The following is a 12,212-nucleotide window of genomic DNA, read 5'->3' on the forward strand; positions in this document are numbered from 1 at the left end:
GCAATTACTGCCGATCCCACTCTATGGAGCTCTCATCTAATCATTAATCAGTTGGGTTCTCTGTAAGCGCAAGGCAGTTTTTCATTAACAAGACATCTATAATAATCTAATATACATTATTTTTGTGTTTATTTAGTTGTGGAGTCTTTCAGAACCTTATTGGTTAACAATCACTTAATACAGCTTAAAAGCTCAGACGTGGCAAAATGTCGAAGACATTTGAAATGACACTTTCCCGATGAGTGTTTTTTGTATTCATGCTCACACTGTGGGAAATACTTGTGAATTACAGATAATTCAGAAGAAGAAGAAATGCACAGCCTAAGGCCGCTGGTTGTGGCAGAAAGGAAAAGTCAAGACGTGTCCAGGAACCACCGAGAAAAGATCAAAAATGTATGCATTTATTGAAGAACAAAATAAAAACATGGAAGATCTCAGTCAAATCAGTTTTTCCCATGTCTGCCCTAATCATCTGTAAATCCCGCAGCCAGTGACGTTGCCATGTCCAGATATTTAATGTAATAGCGAGAGAGTGTGTCCAAACTGACAATAGCTGGTCCATCACTTTAGAAAATTAAGGCAATTTCTGAACTGAGGAAAACATAGGAAATGGCAGTCGGTTTTAACACCATTAATAAAAACAAAAAAATGTTGTGCTACTGACCAACATACAAAATATAACTTTTAAAATATTGACAATTAACTTTTTTTTTTGTCGTTGTTGTAAAGAACATCCGCAGTGACAGAATCATGTTGAAGATTCAGCACCGAGGTTTTCGTGAAGGAACTAACTTTGGGGAGTGCGGCTTGTCGTCGTTGACTCGGGCTGCGATACAGGTGCTTCACACTCGCCACAAATAACATTACCGTCAATTCAACACGGCCCACGTCCACACAGTACATCAATTATCAACGTTTCTTTTTGTCCTTTTTAAAAGTCTTGAGTGTACATCACAACCCAACGTGATGAGAATTCCTGTATTACATCGGCGTAGTACCATACTTTATGAATACAAATCCTCCTGACACTTGTGCATATTTCTGTTAGGTAGAGGGTTTCTGAGCTTGGGTGTAGCCACCTTGGTGCAGCTGGATTTGAAATGCGAGTGGGAGGTCGGGGTTAGGGCTAGGAGAGGGTATGGCCATAGTGGTCAGTTAGACGGCTCGTTCAAGTGCTTGAGGCGGATGCGCTGGATGTAGCTGACGTTGGCAGGGCTGTAGCGGCTGAAGTCTGGCGAGGCGGCATGCCGGGCAGGACTGAAGCGGACGGTGGGAGACATCGGGCCGCTGACCGGTGACCCGGGAGTCTGATGTTGCATCCTGAGTCGCGGTTTTACCACCGCAGGGCTGGGCCAGCTAGAGGACACACATCAACACCAGTCAGTCGTTGCTTTTTCAATATTGTTACTGAGCGACTAGCTGAAAGGTAAACGGGTGAAGATTTGACTGAGCCACAGCTTAAAACAACCGCAACCTAGCTGCACACGGTTGATTGGGTATGAATTGAATGTTGTCCTAATGCACCATATTTATTCTCTGGAACAAAATGCTCCACCGCATGGCATCTGACCTCAAAATGTCTTGAGGGTGTAATCACAAAATGTCTCAACTGCGAAAGCTGAAAAGCCCTCTTAGCACCAGACATCTGTGTTAAATATATACTGTACTAACCATGCTTACTCCCTTTTTTGTAAACAATATGTGACCATAATTTTGTCAATTAGAGGACTAATACAATCTATCGAGTGCTATTATTAATTTCCTATTAATCATGGTGTAGGAAGACTGTATGAATAACCTTAGAGAACACAGGCGGTTGCAAATGTCTCCGCTGTGGGACCAATGAAGAAGGGTCTAATTATAATATATTCACATATGCGTTTATGACAAAGACTGTACTCGTAAATGTAGTCAAAAATATAGTCAAGAGACAAACAACAGAGGTCATGCAATCATGCCAAAATTAACTATGAAACTGAAATGTTTCCCACACAATACATATTTGAAACAGTATTGAGCCTATTATCTGATAATCTGATTTAAACCGCCAGAGACCAATGTTCTCCAGGTCAGGATCAGGAACACACAGGAAAATCAGTTAACCAATAATAGAGAATAATACGCATTGCAAGAAAATGTCAGCCCCGCCCGTCTTACCTCTGCATGTCTGACGCCGAGTACGATTTCATTGTGCTTTTCCACTTGAGAATGCTGGGATACTTCTGGGGATCGAAGTCTAAACTTTCTATTGCCGACAGGACCTCTCTGTCCAACCTGGATGGGGAATCCCTGTAAAAACATGAATTAACAAGATTAATCTAATGTATTATTAGCATCAAGTTTTATTACGATCATAACTCAGAAGTTTTGGATCATCAAACCTCACCGTCCCCTAAATAGCAGTCGACATGGAGTCAGCTGCTGTTGCAGGACACGGGGAGGGCCACGAGTATTTGGAGGGTGACACGGTTGATATTATTTACACGACTGCAATGGATTTGAAATGACGCAGTCGATATGTGGTTGAAGGGTCGACTTTTAGCTTTAATTAAATGGATATAACAAAACTATCGCTTTAACTGCACAATCCCACATTTTCAGAGCGTCAAAAGTAACGGGGCAATTGTCTCACAAACAGTTTAATGACCCGGTGTGGCCCGTTCCCTCGCTACTTCATGACAAATTAAGCAAATAAAAAGATCTGGAGACGATTAAAAATGATGAGTTTGCATTTGGGAGCTGGTCCAGTGAACTCTGAGCATGAGGAGCAAAGAGGTGTCGATGCGAGTGAAGGAGGCTGTTAAAAGGCTGAAAGACGACACACGCCTATCAGGCAGACAGCAGAAACATTAGGATTGTCCAAATCAACAGTTTGGTACAGTCCTAAAGATAAGCAATGTACTCGGCAACACCAAAAGACCACGGAAGACAAGTAGATGTAGCAGAATTCTTTCGTTGGTGAATAAAACATCTTCATAACATGACTACTGAGCTCAAGAGAACTCTAGAGGAGGGAGGCGTGTCTTTGTCTGCTTAAGAGATGTCTTCAGGAATCTGAATCTGAACACAGACGGTTTACAACAAGGTGCAAACCACTGAGAGCACCGAAGAACAGGAAGGACGGGTGAGATCAGTCGGAAGCAAACCACCTCATCTGGTTACTCTGGCGGAGGCAGTGCGACGGCACGGGCTTGTATGGCTGCCAATGGAACCGGTCACTGGTGTTCATTGATGATGTCACAGCTGATAGAAGTAGCACAATGAGTTTTTAGGTGTTTATGGCTTTACAATCTGCTCAGATTCAGCCAAATGCTGCAAAACCGATTGGGTGGAATTTCTCAGTCCAGATGGATAGTGTCCTAAAACACCCTGTGAAAACAGCCCAACAGCTTCTCAAGGCAGATCAATGGAATGTTCTTCAATGGCCAAGTCAGTCAGCTGATCTCAACCCAAGTGAGAATAAAAGTGAAGGTCGAAAGACCCACAAACAACCGCAACTGAAGGAGGCTGCGGTGAAAGCCTGGCCAAGCATCTCAAGGGAGGAAACTCAGCTTTGACTTTGGGTGTAAGACTTCAGGCAATCATTGACTGCAAAGGATTTCCTTCCAAAGGTTAAAAATGATCATAATTAAAAAAATGGTGTCACCGTCGAAATACTTATGGACCTGACTGTACTCGCCTGGCATAATATTAGAGATTATAGCATCCCAACACGATTACACAAGACCGACTACCTAAGATTTTGACGCATCATCTTGTCAAACATTATCAAACAGTTTCTATTTCAGCATCTATAAGATCTTTCAACAACTAAAACAACATCATGGCCCTCCACAGAAAAACACTCACCCATCAATGAAAAGTCCTCTTTGAATATGCGGCGGGGTCCTGGGTAGGAACTCATTCGAGTTATCGAAGGACTTATAGGAGGACCCAGAGGATCCAGAGCTGCTCAGGTCCCTCCCCCCATGGTCCCAAGACTTGGACCGAGCACAGAAGTTGCGCCCCCCTGATATTGACCCCCTAGTCCTGCCCAACACCTCCAGATTCTCCTCTGCTTCAAAGTACTCCTCCGAGCTGCCACTGTTGCGCCTCTCCTCTGTCCCTCTTCCCTCTGTTCTCAAGCCCGGCACCTCCACCGCGTCGCCGTCCTGACCGCTGTGACCAAGAGACAGGCGGTTCACCCCGGAGCTGAGGTCTGTGGCCGAGGAGGAGCTGTAGGAGTCCTTGTGCCGGCTCCCGCCGCTGCTCCTCCGCTCCCTGCAGCTGGTGGGGCTGCCGTCCAGCGGCTCGAGCAGAGACATGCGCTCAAAGTTGACTGTGAGATTGGAGACGGGCGACAGCAGGCAGGAGGACGGGGAGGTGCGAGGGGTCACCTTGTCTCCATTGTGAGTCCGATCTCTGGAGGAGGAGCACACCCCGTTTTTGCAGACGATGCCGGGCGTGAGGAGGCCGTCGCCGCAGCGGCACAGCAAGTCCTGCTCTGCCGCTTTTTCGATCAGGTCAGCCCCGTGGTGGTGCAGTAGGATGGGCAGGATGTGGAACTCGTGGCCCCCCGCCGCTCCCTTCAGGCAGTCCTTGGATGCGGCCGAGGATGTGATGCTGGTGAGTGCTGCGTTCTGCCGGTTCTTCATCTCCTCAAGGCTAATGTCATCACGCTCGTCCAGGAAGGCACCAACAGAGATGGAGTTGCAGAACTTTTTGGGCTTGCCTGCAACCAGGGATGACATAATGGCACTTTTTCAGTCCATTTGTCATTTTACAGTGTCATGTTATTAAATAATTCTTCATGGCAGGAGATTATGCAGCTCTCTAAAATATGTGTCATCTTCATATGATATTGTACAATGCCAAATAATACATTCAGTCAGAGAGGGTGATCTGGAATGTGTGCAGCGCATTTCTTTTGATAGGAGGCGGGTGACGGTACCTGGAGAGGGGGTTTTGAACCTGTTGCTGGTCTCATTCTCCCCGGCTTCTTCATGAGCCCGTGAGCTGAAGTCCTTCTTGCTAAGGTACTCGTCCAGCATGCGAAGCCCCTCAGTTGATGACAGATCCACAAAACTGTCAAGAAAGTCCCAGTACTCAGCCCATGGGTGGCCCATCTCATGAGCCAGGTCTCTGTAGATGAAGGATAACTTATCATTTAAATCAAAAAAAATGTGAACCATTTCCAGTACTAATGTGATTTTTTTATGGAAACTGTTTTACGGAGGATTCCACTGTATGCTAACTTTGGAGGTTGCAGTATGTGGTGCTGTTTAATTGTGTTGTGTTACACTGACATGTTTCTATTTTGTTGTCTACCCTATGAAGAGAGAGAGAGAGCGAAAGAGAGGGAGAGAGAGAGATATTCAAAACAGAATTAATCATGTTTGAACCTAAGGTGTGTAGTACATGGCCCAACATGTCTGTAATCCCCCAAAACAAAAATGCTTGTTCAAAAGGTTTTTCCTCCAGACTCCTTTATCCACTCAAAATGGCATCAATAAACCCAGTAATATCCCCCTTCAGTCACCTCACAGTATATCTGAGAATACATAGAAAGTTATAAAGACGCATAAGCGGAATAAGGTCGTGGACGTACCTGCCCACTCTCTCTGCCCCACGGTCAGGATCAGACTTCCGAATGTGGTGGAATAGCTCCGCCCTGTCTCTGGGCGGCGTCTTCCAGTACCGACGGAATTGATCTGCCTGCAGGAGAAAACAATAAGTGCTGGTCACTAAATGTTTTCAATGTAATGCAATGATTAGACGTTAGACTTTAGTCAGCAAGAACAGGTAGTCAAGTAAAGAACTTACTTTGGAAGGACTCAGTGGGCCAGCGAAGGCTGTGACAGCCATCACAGGGTCCATTGGGCTTCTTGTGTGCCGATGGGTCAGCGAAAGACTTTCTGAGGACTCAGGTGACCACAGACCACCAATGATGGGCTGGAAGGTGTTGTCAGTTGCCCTCAGCAAAGGGATATAGCAGCGGTCTGTGAGACAACAGACAATTGAAAGACATATATAACACATACATTTTCATTGAGGGTGGCATCAGTGGGAATCAAACCTTATGTGGCAGTTTATTTTAAAACAAAATCAAATTTGGCATGTTGACAAATGTGTTTTGTATGACGTCGTCACGCTGTGCACAGGACGGCGCGTAAAGATATACAGTATGCAGAACTATATGCCAAATGCCACGCTCTCTCTCTTACTCCAGAACATTACCACTCTAACATTGCAATTATCAAACGTTCTTTTATTTTCACAACCCAGACCGACTCTTAGGGGCTTAAACAAATACACAGCTAGAGTTGTAACGTTATTTGCAATAAAAAAATGTATTCCATCGTAACCCAATTATTTAGCACCTCAACCTGCTAATGATGTGTTTAGCCTAATTCCTTATAGACCAACACGACAAACAAAAATCAATGTTGCCAAAATAAAACTCTAGGCTTTAACATGCTGCTGCTATTGAATCAGGCCTCTCTGAGTGAAAGTACACAAAATGGCCTGCGTCCAAGGAAGCAGGGGAAAAGAGGAACACAACGCTTAATATTTTCAGGAATGTGTGCGTGTGTCCTTACCCTCCAAATAGTCAGTTATCTTCTGCTTCACTTCTTGGGTTTTATTTTTTCTGCTACAAATAATCTGTGGAAAACAACAATTAGTGATATATAGTTTGTGTAGCTGACAACATACAACTGCTGCTGGATTAGTTGGGGAAAGAAATTGCTCATGCTCATCTAATTTTAGCCTTCAATGTGCAGAGTGATAGTTGCCACACACATTTAAAAAGCAAGCTAAAAGGTCACGGCTTGAAGACCTGAGCGAGCCGTACTGTACCTCCCCTCAGCAACGACTGTCAGGACACCAGTGTTCAGCAGTGTTGTGCAAGGCTTATTAGCTGCTAGAAAGCTTCCATATGTACACATTCATGAACACTGGCTGTGTAATAACAACCAGCAATGAAAACCCAGACTATGCTGAAGGTTCTCTTACTCAGTGGGCATGTAACAAAGTTCAATACGGGTTAAAAATAAAACTCCTTACATCAAACGGCTTGTGGCCATCCTTGTTCTTACAGTTCTTATCGCTGTCAGGATGCGAACACAGGACATTAACCACGTCTGGACACCCAAACTTACAGGCAAAGTGGAGTGGTGTTTCAAAGCCCTGGAACATACGGACAAACAAAATCAACACAGCCCAATGAAAATTATTTTGAAATAATCTAATTTAATCTGGTTTTGATTGTATGGTCAAATAACTTACAGCCTTATCTGGAGTGTTGAGGTAAAGATCGACAATGTAGCGGATACGTTTCCGCAGCATAACTTCCTGGTCGTCTGGATACATGAGGCGCATAAACTCGGGGTCTTCCAAGGTGTCCAGCAGCAGCTGGGCGATTCCAGCCTGGTTCTCCTTGGCTGCCACGTGCATTACGTTGTACCGGCAGCCCTCCTAACCAGACAGAACAGTGGCACAACTGTATGGATCAGGACAGAATCCGCTTGAAATCTCCCGTCAACAAGAAATTAGGCTTAATTTGGCCTAAAAGCTAAATCTGACCTTGAAAACATCTGCTGAAGTTAAGGATTTAAAACTCAACATTAATTTATTTTTTAATGACAACAGTTTGTATTTGTAATACAATAGCATCAAATATGTTGGTTTAAAAAGACCAATTTCTAAGACTTTACACTAGAGAGAATTTGAGACAAAATAAAAGATCTTGAACATGTCCTTAACCCTTGTGTTGCCTTCGGGTCATTTTGACCCGATTCAATATTTAACCCTCCTGTCGCCTTCGGGTCAATTTGACCCGATTCAATGTTTAATGTCGGTGTTCTTTCGGGAGTCAACAAACGAACATAAAGTACCTCACACTTAAACTTGGAAAACAATATTAATTCTAATAATTTTCTGGAGATTTTAATAGCTGGGGTCATATTGACCTCAAGGGTAAAATATGTTAGTAAATATAAAGGTAACAGGAGGGTTAAACATTGAATCGGGTCAAATTGACCCGAAGGCAACACAAGGGTTAAACTAATAAACAAGATTCATGGTACACAAACATACACTAGGTCATATTTGTGTTTTTATCTTAGCAACTGCAAGCTTGACATGAGCATTGGGTGAAAGGTTGGAACTGATGTGGAAAAGACATTTATGTATCAACAAATGTCACCATCCTAAGTAAGGCGAATGCATCGCTATAAATAGTACACAGAGTTTAAAATATCATAAAAGTACTCATTAGATAAGCTGAAACAATGCTGCCTCATCATTAATTGAAGTTTTTAAATCAATCCCGTTTCAGAAACTGGTGAGGAAAGTCTCAATAAATAAACAATCTGAGAAACCAAGACATCACAACAAATGAAATCCTCACCTGCACAATAGTGGGATTATCCCCTGAACCAATGAGATAGCGTGGGTTGCTCCAGACCAGATCAATAAAGGTCACCGCGTCGTTCTTCTCCACAGCTTTCCTCAGTTTGGCGGTCAGGTCTTGGGTGCGTGGGCTCTTGAAACTGTTGGCCCGCTCCCGGTTGATGGTATCAACCTCCATGTTGTCTGGTGTAGAGCGAGAGAAGAAATTAAAGGAAAGGCACTGCTGTGTACATTTTCAAATATTGTTCAATGCTGGAGTTTCCCACGCATCCGTTAGTGTCAGCTACGATTGGCCTGACACAGCTTATAAAGAATGAATGATCGCGCATGTTGTGCTGGCCTGCTACACGACCCAAAAGATGAACGCGCCATAACTTGAAGAAACACAGATTGAGCTTCTGATAAAATATGACAAAAGAGTATTGTTCAGGGCTCTTTTTAAAAGAGATAATTGTATCTACTTACCTTTACAAATGACCAGGCCTGGTCTGACAGGAGATACACAAGCTGCAGATTTGTTGGGAGAGGGGAAATAGTCACAGATCCCCTTAGCAAACTTCTCAGCATCCTCACGGTTGGGGAAGGATTTGAAGCGGGCTCCCTTCATCATCTTAACAGCTTGAAGGGCATCTTTCTTATCTGTGTACACGTGTGCTCTTTCTACAAACAAATTAAACCAACTGAGAATTAGCTTGTTTGCATTATCCGTCCTAATTTCTTGTTTAATTTATTACTGTGTGTTAGAGTGACTTTCTAACTGGTGGTTGAAGGATTGTTTTGCATTCTGTTTGTGATATTTTCACTTCCGGTCAGTCAAACATGTCGATCCCCATTTTCATGGGGGATCTACAACGTGCCACTGCTTTCGCAGTTGCAATAAAAGCCAAGTAACATTGCCAGCATTGATTTTTGTGGTAGCTTAAGATTAAATGAGATCAATACTCTGTTCCGGAGCGTTCAGGCAGCCCTACTGCCTTGATGCTTACCACCAAAGAAATAACGTTAAATGTTTTCATGCACTACATTTTCAGACTACAACAGCTGCAAGTACTCTAAACTATTACATAAACTGGACAAACAGTATATATCACAAATAAACTAACAAGCAACATGATAATGTTTTAGACTGGACTTAGGACTCAAGTCAACTAAGGTGTCTGTTGGATAAGTAACAAGCTGAGTCAGTCTTACCATTCCTAGTGAAAACATCTTCCCACAGTGGACATACTCCAAAATAAGAGGGTGGGGACACTTGTGCCAACTTTGAAGGGGTTTCCGTTTTGCAGTTAGAGTTACTGCCTTCCGCAAAGCTGTTTGAGGTTGTGTTTACTGAGATCACCTCTTCCTCTGGAGGGTTGAGACCCACACCGTAGCCAAAGTCCAAGTCTTCGCCGGATGCCTCAGCAAGTTTGATGCTTGTTTCAGCAGTGGTGGGTGCAACTGCTGAATTGGCATATGACCCAGGTTTGGCATAATCTGCATTGGAGGCCGTACCGCCCGAGGAACTGGCTGAAGAGCTGTTGTCCGATTCAGTGCCACTGCTCTCTGGCCCGGCCAGGACTCGAGCCAACTTCCTCTCAAAGGTGGCTCGGGTGGTCGCGGTAATAGGACCACACTTGAGGCCTGCTCGGGCAAACTCCTCGCGCAGCTTATCGGCACTTAGCCCCCTCAGCCTGCTCAGAACCACCTCCATGCTTCAGCTCCCTGCAACACAAAACATCTCAGCAATTAGCACGAGCAGTTGATGATAAATGTGATACATAGACCTTTTTATCACTAAATATCAACACTCATAAGACAACTTTTTAAATAATTACTTGAGCACAGTTATTAAGATAGAATAATTCCAGAATTATTTATTAACCACCTATGCCACCTATACATGTCAGTTCCAGGTAATAAATAACAGCTCCTACTAAGAACAAATAACAACCATACATCCAGACAGATATTAATGTACACTTGCGTTTAAAACACTCTGGACATATAACTTAGTGTTTACTCATAATTAATATTAACGCATGCACCAAGACAATGGTCAAATTTGGCAAGAGTCAAATAAAAGACAGTGTTCTTCGTTCAGCATATTAACATGAAATGCCATCCATACTCTTAATTGTATTCAAACAAGCTGCCACACATTGTAAAATATAATACAGACTCATTTTACCAACAAGTAAATCCCTGTCTTCCAGTGTCAAGTATTTGCAAGTAGGCTCCACACATATATTAAGTAGCTCTTGTAATAAACCAAGTGTTACTGCAGTTCTAGATACCCACATTATTAAACCAACACTTTAAATGGTATCAGAATCAACCACAGAATAGTGGGATTAGCTCGTGCTAGCTTGCGTGCTAATCAACAAGCCAGAATTATCAGCCGGGGAGCATGAGCGAAACTACAGATGACAATCTAGAGCGATAAGAGTGAAGTACACAACTTCGGAATGAAATATTTACGATTACAAATAAATAGTAAACTGGATATATTACAACAATACTAGTCGGTTCATTCGCATGCCGTCACGCCCAAGTATGTCATTCGAGGAGGGTTTTCGTGCTGTAACGCAATACATTTGATACGTCTTAGTGGTGAATATGTCGATATAAATCAAAGTGCACGCGATGACATCTAGTAACAAATACGTCCCTACTTACCATGGGACATTTGTTATTAAATACACGCAGAGCTGAGGGAAATCGTTGTTAGTAGTGTACAGATAAACGGTTGGATAGACACAAAGCTGCAGCCGATCTGGAATAGTATCATTGTTTACAACATGTTCTGCGCATGTCTAGTTTTAAGGGAGGGCGCACGCTGCATTCCAGACCTGTGGGAAAACTTAAATATGGACGACCTGAGGGTGATGGGCACAGAGCATGGGGTGAATAGTCACATTTCTCTCCAAAACACGACCCCAGGATGATTGTAACCGCCCTATGACACGGTTACGTTACTTTATCACAACCAAAGCAGTGCCGTGTCATGCCAATGACTGCTATTCTCACAACAGAGACATCCGCTATCTTAATACCCTACTTCCCTAAAATCGCATTACATTGTACACTTGCTCGTGACAAGAGTTGCGCAGGGGATCTACGCTGGCTAATGATGAAGGAACCTTAGAAAGCTGCGTTTAATTGTATTTCCTGGACGTCTCTTATCTTTACGTACTTTCCCCGAAGGCTTGAATGTAGCATCATCCTCTCCCATTGCAGACGTAAATAATCCAAGGAAACAATAACCTAGCGAATTTGGGTATAGGTTCTCCTGGGCAAGACAACAATCCATCTATTTTAAATAAACGAAATAACAAATTCGTGGAAACGTAGAGCTGCTATAAACACCATAATAAAGAGTATTCGTTGGCACAATCCCATGCAGGCCAACTTGGTCAAGCATGTACGAGGCGAGCCAACTGCAAGACATGGCGATTCTCCAGATGGTCATACATAAACTAAAATAAACCTAATGTACAATATATGTGTATATGTTAAAGTTGGACGCAAATAAAATGAGGGCGACGTTCCTTCGCTTACTATCGGTTCTAGGAAGCCGAGTTTGACGAGCATGCTAGCAGTCGTTAGCCACTTAGCAAGGCAATATGCTAATCACACAAGACGCACGTTATGACGCACAGTAAGAACACCGTTCCTGTATTTTCACCAAACACATAGCCGTAAACAATTATCATCAACTGCACACCACTGGTCGTTGAACATATTGTTTTAATAGCTCCATGCCCACCTCCTCCTCTCTCCCCGGCTACTGTTGCTAGGTGTCTTCACCGCGACGGTTTCAAAATGCAGAGCGAGGACCT

At 43.4% G+C, this 12,212-nt stretch overlaps 1 protein-coding gene across 1 annotated transcript; it reads right to left on the reverse strand.

The window, feature by feature from the left end:
* Positions 1-387: 387 nt before the first annotated feature.
* On the reverse strand, positions 388-11,157 carry ankle2 (ankyrin repeat and LEM domain containing 2). The gene is made up of 13 exons (XM_056418738.1): positions 11,050-11,157; positions 9,583-10,095; positions 8,857-9,051; positions 8,390-8,574; positions 7,267-7,455; positions 7,045-7,167; positions 6,579-6,642; positions 5,803-5,978; positions 5,588-5,694; positions 4,931-5,121; positions 3,850-4,711; positions 2,158-2,289; positions 388-1,356 (listed from the first exon to the last, which is right to left on the reverse strand). The coding sequence occupies exons 2-13, from the start codon at positions 10,082-10,084 to the stop codon at positions 1,152-1,154; spliced, it is 2,931 nt and encodes a 976-aa protein (XP_056274713.1). The 5' UTR covers positions 10,085-10,095; positions 11,050-11,157; the 3' UTR covers positions 388-1,151.
* Positions 11,158-12,212: the final 1,055 nt, after the last annotated feature.

This window comes from Pseudoliparis swirei, chromosome 7, assembly GCF_029220125.1.
Source record: "Pseudoliparis swirei isolate HS2019 ecotype Mariana Trench chromosome 7, NWPU_hadal_v1, whole genome shotgun sequence".
Lineage (NCBI taxonomy): Eukaryota > Metazoa > Chordata > Actinopteri > Perciformes > Liparidae > Pseudoliparis > Pseudoliparis swirei.